Here is a 12770-nt window from a genome sequence, read left to right on the forward strand (position 1 = left end):
CTCCATTGATCCATTTGTTGTTGCCTCCCTATCTTTCCTCCTTGGCTGTGACAGAGCCTGGGAGAAGCGGGGGGGTGGGGGGCGCATCGTTGAGACGAAGGTAACCCCACTGGGTGGGTCATTCGTCACACGAAGCTCTGGAAATAACTTTCCTAGAGGGGTCCAACGGGTTGTGTGACCTTGGACAAGTCCCATCTGCTCCTCTGAGATACCCTGAGGTTAGGGCAGACTGGGAGGAGGTCCGGGGGGGGGCCGGTGCGGGTGCGGATGCGGGTACGGGCTAGCCTTGTGGCCGAAACCCGGCGAAGCGCACCGCCCGCGCTCAGAGCTGGCGGCCCGGCTCCAGCGCTTTATAAACCCGAGTGGCGCACGTCCGGAGCGCAGTGCCGGGACACCTTGCTGGCCCGGGACCGGCCTTGGAGAGCGGCGGGGGTGGCCAAGGGGCCAGGCCGGGCGGGGCGGGAGGCAGCCGGGAGACCCCGCCCGGCCCCTCCCGCGGGCGGGGCGGCCCCGAGCCGGCTCCTCCCCCTGCTCCCACCGCCCGCCCGCACGGGATCAGTCGCCGCGCGCGGTTCCGCAGGTGGCACCGATGGCCCAGTCCTGAGCGCCCCGCCATGGCCGGCACCCCCGGCCCGCTCCGCCTCGCACTCCTGCTGCTCGGGGCGGTGGGCAGGGCCGGCCCCCGCCCCCAGGTGAGCCCTGCGGACCCTGGGGGGACAGGGGAGAGGGAGGTGGCGCTGCGGGCTGCAGGCGCAGTGTCCTGGCAGGGGCGGCCAGGACTTGAGCGAAACTCCGTGACCGCAGGCGGAGGGAGCCAAAAGCCTCTGGGGTGGGTAGGTGGGGGGTGGGGGTGGTGGGAAGGGGCTGGAGAGTCGGATACGTGGACTGAGAGGCCGAGGTGAGGGGCTTGGACCGAGGACGACTCCCCCAGCCCGGGTGAGGCGCCCACTCCTCGCCTCCCGGGCCCCCCTCTCAGGCACCAGCTGCCCCGCGGTCGCCGGCGCTGACTTCTGTGGCAGGTCTTCGTCCTCCCCAAACCACTTTCCCAACTCCGCCTTCCTCTTCTTAAACCGGTGCCGGCGGCTCTGGCACAGCCCAGCGCTGGACCCCTGCACCTGAGACGCCCCTACTGTATGCCCTGGGCCTCCTCCGCAGTGCCTCCCACCCCCACCCCTGCCCTGCGGTCAGAGACTCAGAGAAAGCTCTGGGCAGTAGAGAGGGCGCGTGGGTAGAGACAGTGCACTGGTCCCCTTCACCAGCCCCCCAGCACAGCCTTTGACTCATAGCCCCGGGGACCTTACGGTGGCAGCTTGTTGTCCTTCCCTGTGACCTCCCAGATGGGACTTGCATCTCGTCATCACCGCCCCCCCCCCACCCCTGCAGCAAACACGCAGGAGGCTCTGCACTCTTCCAGAAGCATCCAGGCTCTTGTCACACACCTGGCGGGCCCCCCACTTTCCCTAGTTGGCAGCACACACTGGAGGACATACTGGGGGCTCACAGGCACCTTGGCCTCATTGCCATGCCATCAGAGAGCAGGCCACAGGTGCACCCCTTCTCCTGCCTTTCTAGACTCCTGGACTAGAGGCAGCACAGGGTCAGCCTGTGTCTGGGGAGGGAGCTTGTCCAAAGATGCTGTGAGATGCTGGAGCAGAGGGGAGGTACAGGCTTGGGTGGCCTATTCCGTTGCAAGGAACTGTCTCCTTCCGTCACCTCCTCGTGCCTCCCCCTGTTACCCATTGCGGTGAAGTCAATTCTGATGCACAATGACCCTATAGGACCAAGTATAACTGCCCCACAGGGTTTCTAAGGCTGTAAATCTTTACGGAAGCAGACTGCCACATCTTTCTTCTGGGGAGCTGCTGATGGGTTCAAACCACCAACCTTTTGGTTTGCAGCTAAGCACTTTTACCACTGCACCACCAGGGCTCCTTCCTGCCTCCCCCAGACCTGAAGAATTGAGATCTTTGGGAAGTGGACCTGTAATAGGCCTTGAAATTTGTCCCAGAACAGATGGGAGGCAGGATGGTGGGCCATTGCCTTGGTCTTGATGAAGGCGGACTCTACCCCTGGCCAAAAATGCACATGTGGACAGATGTCCCTCTCAGCCAGGGTGCCAACACACTTTCAGTCCCCCAAATTCTTGTGCAGACTCATTCTCTCCCATCTTTTCCCCCATCCTAGTCCCAGCAGACACCCTCCCTCCCCTGGCACCTTCTCTCCCCACCTTCCAACCTTGGCTTTCCACTGGAAGCTTGTGTGGTTGGGATTTTTTGGGGGCCAGGACTGCAGAGCCATTACCACATTCTTTCTCACCTTTACCTCCTTTTTGTTTTGTTTTATAGGTTGGGACAGGAAGGGGTTGGGGGTGCGGGGGCGGGGGGGGGTGCCCTGCTTCCTGGTCCCATACTGCTGCAGGCCAAGTCTGCAGATCTGGTTTGGATTAAGGGAAGAGGAAGCATTCTGCAAGCAGCCTGTCAGTTCTTCCCAAAGTCCTTTTTTCCAGAGGTTTCAGGCTCCTTGAGCCTCTCCTTTCTTCTGACCCCCCTCATTCCTCAGCCCTGGGCTTAGGGCAGAAGCTTAGAATATCAGGGCATAACAGGAAGGACTAGGGTGACAGAGGAGGGCACGCGGGGACAGTATCTGGGCAGAGAGGGCGGAGCATTGAGGGGCTGCGCATGTTGGGAGGCAATGAGCATTTCTGGCCACCGCGAGAGACCTGAGCAGCAGGCACGTTTGAGGTTTGGCAGCAGTAATTATTACAAAACCTCATGCATGCATATAAGGTTTTTTAAAAAGTAGTGACTTTTACATTTTATTTTTTGTCCATGAAGCCGGCAGGACTAGGGTTACTCCTTCCACATCACTGATGGGAGGACAAAGTCTCAGAAAAAGGGTTCCTTATACAAGGTGGTGCAGCAATTTAGGAGCAGGAGGAGAAAGGGGTGCAGGGCTAGGGTCTTGGCATAATACCCTTATATTCAGGTGGATTAGGAGGGACTGAGAGTGAGCTGCTCACTGTGAGGTCTGGCAAGACTGGAAGCAGCTTCCCTGGGGGCAGGAAGATGGCCTCTAAAGAGTGTGACCTCAGCCACTCCATTGTGGCTGAGAAGAGCTACTTCCCCACCCTGTTTCCTACCTCCCCAACACCCCTGTGAGGAAGTGGACCTACGGAGGAGACAGGCAAACCTCTGACACTCAAGTTAGAACCAGTCACAGTTGGGCTCATGTATCAGCTCTGCTATTAGCTGGTAATCTTAGGTGGGACACTTGACCACCCTTAGCCTCAGTTTCCTCATCTGTAAATAGGGATCACAAGCTCTGTCACAGAGAGTTGTGGAGAAGACTGAAATGCTGGCACTGTGAAACGGCACCTTTAGTCACTTGAGTGCCTCCCAACTTGCGCAGCCCCTCAGTGCTCCACCCTCTCTGCCCAGATTTGTCCTCAGAAACCTGGAAATGTTCTTCAGGGCTGCAGAAATAGGATGTGCAGTGGGCTGTCAGAGGTCCCATGCTTCTGCATGCTAGTGTGTGGTGGATGGAGCCCAGGCTGTGCAATGGTTAGTGTGGACTTTGTTCTGAACTGGGCTCCCTCCCGGACATGGACCCAGGATGGGGGCCAGGGCAGGGTCAACCAAGAAACCACTTCCTGTCCTTGAAGGCCTTGCACTGAGGAAGAACAAGCCCTTCTTTAGCTGTAGCCTACCCCTGGGCAGATTGTGTGTGTGAGAGAGACAGAGAGACTGAGAAGAATAGAAAGAGAGAAGACAGACCTAGAAGAGAGGGGTGTGGGCTGTATGAGACCCTGTTTCTCTGTGTAGTTGTACATGACCCTGTGTGTGACAGTCGGCCCGTGTGAGAGTTCCTGTGTACAGAACAACACCTCAGCATGTAACTGTGTGTCTGAGAGCATACATGTTTGTGACCCTGTGTGTGACACTGTGTAGGGGACGGCTCCTATGTGTGTGTATGTGACATCATGGTATATGAATGGGTGTCTGCCAGCATATGTCACAGACATGGTATGCTTGTGACAGAGTGTCTGTGGGGCTGTTTCTCTGCATACATGTGCTGACTGTGGGTTGAGTATGTCAGTCAAGGAGTTTCTGTGTGTGTGTGTTGGGGACAATATCTCAGCCTGTGGTGTGTGCCTGACAGTCTGTGTGTTTGTGTGTGAGAGAGACTCTGTGTCAGTGTCTCAGCATCTCAGAATGTGCTTGACAGCTTGTGCGATCATGTGTGTGATGGTGTGTCCATGTGAGGGTTCTTATGCATGTGAGAATGTGTGTGCAGCCCTTGTGCTCAGGTAGCTAAGGCCCTTAAGAAAAAGCAATGGGTCAGAGACAGGAGCCTGGTAGCTCCCCTCCCCACCCCCCAACCCCCCATCCCTGCTCCCCAGGGCATGGGGCCTAGCAGTAATGGAAGGCCTGGTTTGGGCTCTGGGACGTGGCAGAGTGGAAGGAGGCCAGGGGTCTTAGGAGGAGATCTGGGGAATCTGAAAGCCTAGGCCAAATTGGGAGGACATGGAAGTTTGTCTTTGGGGCTGTCTTGCTCCTTCTGAGAGGCCCTCCCCCATTTCTCCCACTTCAGTGGCCCAGAGATCTCTTTCTTTATTCCCCTCAGCCAAAACGTTTCCTGAAAAAGCAAAGAATCCAGTGCTCTTATTCACACTGAGATATAAAACGATAAGAGAATTTTTTCTGGTTAGCATCCAGTCTTTAGGGAAGGAGTGCCTTCCCAGGGTGTTGGAAAGCCCACCTCCTCAGAGAGCTCCCACTCCATTTATGTCCGTCTCCTTCTGCTCTTAATCCTTCTAACGCAGCCTACTGGTTCAGGGCTTGATAGTTTTGGGGAGTTTCCACTTATTTTATCTTGTTGGATCTGTGCGGTAACCCTTTGAAATGCATGATACACCCATTTTACAGAAGAGGAAACTGAGGCTTCCAAAGATAAAGTGTGTCTCATCAGTCATGCATTAACAGACAGAGCTGGGATTTAAACCAAGGACTTGTGACTCTCTGTCCAGTGCTCTCTTCTGAAGACCACACCACTTCTTCCTGGCTTCCTCTTTCCCACTTCCTGCTTCCTTCCCAAACTCCTGAATCTGAGAAACACACCTCCTTATCGTTGCCCCCAATCCAGGCATTGTCCCTATTTGCCTTTATCCCCCTCAGAGAGATCCCATGAAGTATGGCAAGTCCCTATTCAACCTGCCCCAGCCCTGGCCCTTCAGGCCTCCCACCCCTTGTGTCCACCGCCAGCTCTCCTGCCCTGTAAAGGGCAGGTGGCGTCTGCCATTGTGTCCTCCCACCACCCAAGGTGTGCTTATGGGAAGATGAAGTGGGGGTGGGCTTTGCCCCTCCTCACCATTCCCTGCCCAAGGGCAGGGATCCAGAGCCTCTTCCCTTTCCCACCATTGGCTGAGCTGCTGCTGGAAGATATCACTAATTGAGAAGAATGACTGGTCCTTGGGCATGAAAATATATTATTTTCCTCCTCCTGGGAGTGTGTTGGTCTTTGAAGTAAGGAAGGAGTGGGGCTAGGACTCCGCAGGAAGCCAGCTCACCCTGTCCTACCCTCTCCTCCCCGCTAATCAGCAGAAATAGTGAGACCGACTGCCACTGACTGAGCATTTTCCATGTGTCAAGGACTGTTCTAAATATTTTCATTTTATCTTCACAACAGTCATGTGTGTATGTGTTGTGGGGGCAGAGGTAGGGTCTGTTATCCCCATTTTGCAGGTACGTAAGCTAAGACCAGAAGAACTTGAAACTCTTGTACAAGGTCACAAACCTAATACTTGAAGGAGTCAGAACCAGGCTGGATCTGAACCCTAAGTTAGAGCTGTTTACCCACTGTGTTACTGGGTCTTCTGGACCTATTGGCCCTTTGGGCAGCCCCCAGCCTCACTTACCCAGCCTTGTCGCAGATCAAGGCCTCAAATCTGTTCGGGGGCTTTCCTGCCATTCTCTTCCTGCCCCAGAAAAATCCTCCGAATACTCCATGGTTTCCTTATGTGCACCAGGGCAGAGATGTTTTCACCTCGGCACTTTGACCCCAGCTGTATCCCCTCCTGAAAGGCCCACCTCCCTCCTTGCTAGGCTTACCTCTCTCCCCCAGCTCCCACTGCCCACTCCACCCCAGCCGCATCTTTTTGTCCCCAGAGTCCCCTAGGCCTCTGGAGTCTGCACTGAGCCCCGCCCCTCCACTTCCTGAGCACTTCCACCCACCACCTTCTCTGTATGTCGCTTGTCCTGCAAAGTGTTTGACCCCCTCCCCCAGGGCTTTGTCATTCATCTTAGTATTCCCGACCACCCCACTACTGGCACTGTTATGACTTCCGTAAACACCACATGGGACAGTAGTTTGTGCTGGGGCTGGGAGCTAAGGGGAGATCAGTGAACAGTATTCGGCAACCCTGAGCTGTGCAGGGAGAAGACACAGCCCTGCCGTCAGGATCCCCAGTCTGAGGGGGAGATACAGCTCTGCCCTCAGGGAGCTCCAGTCTGAGGGGGAGACACAGCCCTGCCCTCAGGGAGCCCCAGTATGAGAATGATTTCATGTCCACAGAGCTGCTCAGAGCAGGGTGACAGGCTGCCTCTGTGTTGAGGCTCCCTCGGGTGTGAGTGGCCAGATTGGCCTTCATGGTGCTGCCCTTAGCCTCTCGTTACCTCACCACCAGCTGGAGACTTCCAATTCCCATTGGCTTCTTTGGCCACTCCCTACCCCAGACACACCTTCTGCCCTAGTTCCCACCAGTGACCTTGCTTCCTGCCTGCTTTTTTCTGTAAGAAACTGAGATCAAGGGGAGTTCTCCCCATTTCTTGGCCCTCCCGCAACAGCAGCTGCAGCATTCAGGGGCCCAGAGGAGGAGACCTTTACCAGGACCAAGAAGGAAGATGGAAAAGAGGGAGAGGGAGCGATGCTGACTGACCGGGACTGGCTCTTGTGGAAACTGTGATGCCCTCTCAGTTGTGACTAAAACTATGACACTGCTTTTGTTGCTGTTGTGTTTTACTCCTTGTTTGATTTTGTTTGTTTGTTTAGAACAATACACTTGACATTTGCCCTCAAAAGAGTACTGTCCTTCAGGGCAGCCCCATCTTCGGCCTCAGCACACTTACTCCAAGGATATTGCTGAGATAGACACAAACTTGGCGCCCTCTCTGGTGCTTCTAGTGCAGCTAGGGATGAGCACATGAGAAATCCTACCCAGTGTCTTTAGAGGGGAGAAGGGGGCAAGAGAGTGCCTTATAAGTCACCACTCAGCTGAGACCCCAGGGAAGGAAATCCCAGGAAACCAGATACAGCTGGTTCTCAGGGCACCACAAGAGCCAACAGTATGTGCTTCCAAAAAGTTATTTTACTTTCAGCATATATGTACATTTTTATGATTTTAAAAAGTGAAATTTTGTTGTAAATTCCATGTTGTTGTTCTTGGGTGCTGTCAGGTGATTCCGACTCATAGAGACACCATGTGAAACAGTAGAACTGCCCCATGGGGATTTCTAGGCTGGAATCTTTATGGGAACAGATTGCCAGGTCTTTCTCCTGGGGGGCCACTGGGTGGGCTCAAACTTCCAACTTTTCGGTTAAGGCTCTCAATTATATGCAAGAGATACCTGTAGTCATCTCAGCATCTGCAGCCTCCAAATGAGAAATATTTACAACCTTTAAAGTTGTTCAAAAATTAATCAATTAATTAATTTTGAAAACCACAGCCCCAAGGCATATCTAAAGAAGACGCACAAGAACGTTCGTGAGGGAAAATTCTCGAGTGGGCCTGTTTGGCTCTGTGTCCTAAAAATTCTGTTATATCTGAAACTTGAGGCTCACATCCCCCTACCCACAGATATGGGGACTCTGTCATTGCAGGTCTGCCCTCGATGTTCAGGAACTTTTCTGACCCCTTTGCCCATGTCCTCAGGACTCCTCCTCCTCCTGGTTGAAAGGGGGCTGAGCATTTGATCCGTTTTGGTGTCAGAGGACATTGGCGGTCATAACATGATTGCATTTTTCAGGAGGGATGCTAATGGAGGCCATTCCAGGCTCTGTAGCTTTGAATCCCACCCCACCCCACACCCCCCAAGTTCAAAACATCCCATCCCATTCACTGATCCTGGGGGACTTGGGGTCCTAGCCTTACCTCTACTCCCTGAGGTGCTGTGTGACCTTGTACGAATCCCTCTCCCGCTCTGGGCCTGCATGTCCCCTTCTATAGTGCTTAAAAGTGCAAGAACCTCCCAGGTGGGCTGACTGGGTGATGGACAAAGGAGCCTGTGGCAATAGGGAAGCCCTGGCCCGCCCCCCACCCCAACACCCAGGAAGCCTTCTCTCCCTTGGTGAAATCAGATGAGACCAGGGACAAGACACACATCCTCCTCTCCTCTTCCCTGCCCCTCCACTCACCCACCCCCCGAAAGCATCAGTTCAATAGACATTGACTGGCTACCTACTAAGTAGCCCTGGTGGCACAGTGGTTAAGTGCTTGGCTGCTAACTGAAAGGTCGGAGGTTCAAACCCACTAGCCACTCTGGGGGAGAAAGACGTGGCAGTCTGCTTCTGTAAAGATTACAGCCTTGGAAACCCTATGGCGCAGTTCTATAGGATCTGTTCTATAGGGCTGCTATGAGTCAGAAATGACAACAGTAATGGGTTTGGTTAGCTCTGTGCCTGCCTCTAGAAAAGATAAAGATGTAAAAACATCCTCCTGAAGCCCCTTTGTGACGCAGTAGTTAAGATCTCAGGCTGCTAACCAAAAGGCTGGCAGTTCGAATCCATCAGTGGCTCCTTGGAAACCCTATGGGGCAGTTCTACTCTGTCCTGTAGGGTTGCTATGAGTCAGAATCAACTCCAGGGCCATGGGCAATGGGTGGGGCCCCTTTGTGGAGGTGGCTTATTCTCTACTTTCTTTCAGAGATGGCTGGTGCCTGGTAGGGTTGGGGGTTCTTAGGGTTCCTGATAATAAAGAAACCAAGTGTGAGGGAGGGCAGAGGGTAGGGGATGGGCTGGCTGGACCCATGGGGCCCCCATTTCTGGCTTCCCCCAGGGTGCCACTGTATCCCTCTCGGAGACTGTGCAGAAATGGCGAGAATACCGACGCCAGTGCCAGCGCTTCCTGAATGAGGCTCCATCCCCAGCTACAGGTGAGTCCAGGTGGGCCCTCACTCAGTGCTCCCTCACCCAACCAATCCCTGGGGGCTTTGGAGAATCCATTGCTGGGTGCCATTTGTCTCTCTAGGATGCTATACCTTTCTGAAAACCTGCCCTCTGTCCAAGCTCTTCCCACACCTGGAGTCCTTCCTGCCCCATTTCCAACTAGTATGAAATCGCAAGTTCTTCAAAGTCTAGCTTATCTGGGGCTACCTCCTCCAGAAAATCTTCCCCGAGGAATCGCCACTGTTTTTTTTGTCTCTCACCCATTTGCCCTGTAGTCAGCTCTGGGACTGCTGTCTTATTCCCTCACCCCCAGCTCTAGCTTGACCCCTTGAAGAGCGGGGAACTGGTCTTTCCATTTTGTGTCCTCAGCAGCTCCCAGCCTGCGCATGAGCTGTTGTTCTTAGCTGCTGTGAAGCCGGCCGCCTGACTCATGGCAACCCCATGCTCGACAAAACAAAGCGCTGCCTGGTTCTGAGCCGTCTCTGTGCTTGATTGCTGATTGGACCATGGTGATGCACAGGATTTTCGCTGGCTGATTTTTGGAAGTAGGTCACCAGACCCTTCTTCCTAGTCCATCTTAGTCTGGAAATTTTGCTGAAACCTGTTCAGAATCTCAGCAACACACAAGCCCTAACTGGCAGACAGTTGGTTGCTGCTCGTGAGGTCCGTTAGCTGGGAATCAAACCCTAGTCTCCTTCATGGAAGGTGAGAATTCTACCACTGGACCATCATTGCCCCCTGTGCGTGAGCTAGAGGCCCAATAAACATATTTGTAGGAATAAATGTGCAACCGAGGCCACCTGAGGACTAAGGTGCGCCTGATCCAAACCATGCTGTTTGCAATTGTCTCATAAGCATGCGAAAGCTGGATAGTGAATAAAGAAGACTGAAATGCATTGAATTATGATGTGGGTGAAGAATACTGAATATACCATGGACTGGTATCTGTCTTGGAAGAAGGACAACCAGAATTCTCCTTAGAAGCAAAGATTATTTACTTTGGACGTGTTATCAGGAGGGACCAATCCCTGGAGAAGGACGTAATGCTGGTAAAGTGGAGGGTCAGCAAAAAAGAGGAAGACCTTCAACAAGATGGATTGACACAGTGGCTGCAACAATCAGCTGAAACATGGCAATGATAGTGAGGATGGCGCAGAACTGGGCAACATTTCGTTCTGTTATGCATAGGGTCGCTATGAGTCGGAACCGACTTGACAGCACCTGATAACAACAGCAACATGAGTAAATGTTATGGGGATTTTGTGGAGTGTTTTAAAGGGCACAGGATTGGAGCCAGACAGGCCCTGGGTTCAAATCCTGACTCTGCAACTATAACACCATACCCTTAGGAAGGTTATTTCAGCCTGGTGAGCCACCCTCATCTGTGAAGTGTCATTTAAAAATAGGCCTATAGGGATCATTTATTGAGTATTCACTGTGCTTAGGTGTCACAGCCATCTAGTGCAGCCATAACAGAAATACCACAAGTAGACGGCTTTAACTAAGAAAAATTTATTTTCTCACAGTCCAGTAGGTTACAAGTCCAAATTCAGAGTGTCAGCTCTAGGGGGAGGCTTTCTCTCTCTGTCAGCTCTAGAGGAAGGTCTTTGTCCTCAATCTTCCCCTGCACATGGAGCTTCTCAGGTGCAGGGACCCCAGGTCCAAAGGGTGCGCTCTGCTCCCAGTGCTGCTTTCTTGGTGGTATGAGTTCCCCAACTTTCTGCTTGCTTCTCTTTCCTTTTATCTCCTAAGGGATAAAAGGTGGTACAGGCCACACCCCAGGGAAACTCCCTTTACCTTGGATCAGGGAGGTGACCTGAGTAAGGGTGGTGTTACAATCCCACCCTAATCCTCTCAACATAAAATTACAGTCACAAAATGGAGGACAACCACACAATACTGGGAATCATGGCCTAATCAAGTTGACACATATTTTAGGGGGGACACAATTCAATCTGTGACATCAGCTATCTGCATACCGTGCAGTATTTATCCCCACAATGCCCTGTGGGGTGGGATTATCTCCATTTTATAGATGAGGAAACAGACTCGGAGATGTTAAGTAACTTTCTCAAGGTCCCAGGGCTGAAAAGCTGCAAGGCTCCAGCTGGGCTGGGAAAATGCTTGTCATATAGGTCTTGCTCAGCAGAGGTGAGCCAGTGCAGGTTTTTGCCCTGCCAGCTGGCAACCTCTATAGTGGAGAGGGCGGGGTGTGGGGCACAGCTGGCCAGGCAGGGACTCAGAGACTGTTCCCCCTGCACCTAGGCTTGTTCTGCAACCGGAGCTTTGATGACTATGCCTGCTGGCCAGATGGGACACCGGGCTCCTTTGTGAACGTCAGCTGCCCCTGGTACCTGCCCTGGGCCAGCAGTGGTGAGTCCCACCACCACACTTCACCCTTCCCCTGTTTCCCAGAGGCTGGGGCTGGGGGCTGCCTCCTTTCACTGAGATATAGCCCTCCCCACCCCATAATGTCTTTAAGCTTCCCAGTGGGTGGTCTGCCTGCCTTTCCTGGGGGGAGGGCAGGTGGTGAGGGACATCCAGCTGGCCAGAGGTGTAGCCTGGGCTACCTGAGGCCTGTGATGACAGGTGTGTGTATGCCAGGGGAGAGGCATAGTATGAGGGCTTTGTTAGGAGAGAAATGTAACTCCTCTCTCCAGTAGTCAGGGAAAGGGGCCCCGTGGGGACAGATCTTTAGGGAGGGGGACACAGGTGTCATTGCTCAGATGTATGCATGTGCAGGTATTTATATGTATGTAGCTACCTTCTACCTGGTAGGGGCACCGAGCCACCCCCTGACTTTTCAGGGATTCACTGATCAAACCCAGATGGGAGCATTGATCAGGGCATTGGTGGGGTTGCCCCTGAGGCCTTCCCCAACTCACTCTGCCTCCGGGGGAGACTACAATGGGATGGTGTGACTGGGTAGGTGGGAAGGTCCATGGGGTACAAAGACCTACAGAAGCTTCAGGGGAATCCCTGACTGGAGGGGTGGTTAATGTGCTCCCCCCAACACTCCTACACATCTATCCCAGACTTCCATGCTGACCCTGGCCCCAGCCAGACACCGTGTTGGCTAATAGGAGACAAGCACCCCCGCCTTAAGGAGCTCACTGTCTCAATAAAGGGAGAAGACATAAAAATAATAGCTAATATTTATTGAGCACCTCTTTTGTGCCAATTTCTATCCTAAAAGCAGGACCAAACATCTAAACACCAAAAAAACTAGTAGCTATCATGTCAGCTCTGACTCATGACGATCTCGTATGTGTCAGAGTAGACCTGTGCTCCGTAGGGTTTTCAAGGGCGGATTTTTCAGAATTAGATCCCCAGGACTTTCTTCTGAAGTACCTCTGGGTGGACTTGAACCTCCAACCTTTTAGTGAGCAACCAAGCACATTAACCATTTGCACTGCACAGGGATGCCATCTTGATAATTGCCCTGTGGTTATGCCCACTGTACAGATGAGGAAACTGAGGCCCTGGAAGGTTTAAGTCACTTGCTACAGGTGATATGGTAAATGGCAGAGCCAAGATTAGAACCAGCTTGTGTTCTTAACCACTGTGCTTTGAAGGGGCCTGAGACCAAGCAGAAGCTGGCCCAGAAGCAA

General features: G+C 53.3%; 1 protein-coding gene across 5 annotated transcripts in view; it reads left to right on the top strand.

Annotated features, from left to right (window-relative positions):
* The first annotated feature begins 599 nt into the window (after nucleotides 1-599).
* GLP1R (glucagon like peptide 1 receptor) overlaps nucleotides 600-12770 on the top strand; it is a 47677-nt gene continuing 35506 nt past the window's right edge. For all 5 annotated transcript variants that reach the window (XR_010322044.1, XR_010322045.1, XM_064285496.1 and 2 more), the window contains exons 1-3: nucleotides 600-692; nucleotides 9050-9146; nucleotides 11425-11532. Coding sequence is in view for 3 of the 5 variants with exons in the window: in XM_064285496.1 (XP_064141566.1) it covers nucleotides 615-692; nucleotides 9050-9146; nucleotides 11425-11532 (283 nt within the window). In the remaining 2 variants the exon portion in view is untranslated. The remainder of the gene's footprint in view (nucleotides 693-9049; nucleotides 9147-11424; nucleotides 11533-12770) is intronic.

The sequence above is a fragment of the Loxodonta africana genome, chromosome 1 (genome assembly GCF_030014295.1).
Source record: "Loxodonta africana isolate mLoxAfr1 chromosome 1, mLoxAfr1.hap2, whole genome shotgun sequence".
Classification (NCBI taxonomy): Eukaryota; Metazoa; Chordata; class Mammalia; order Proboscidea; family Elephantidae; genus Loxodonta; species Loxodonta africana.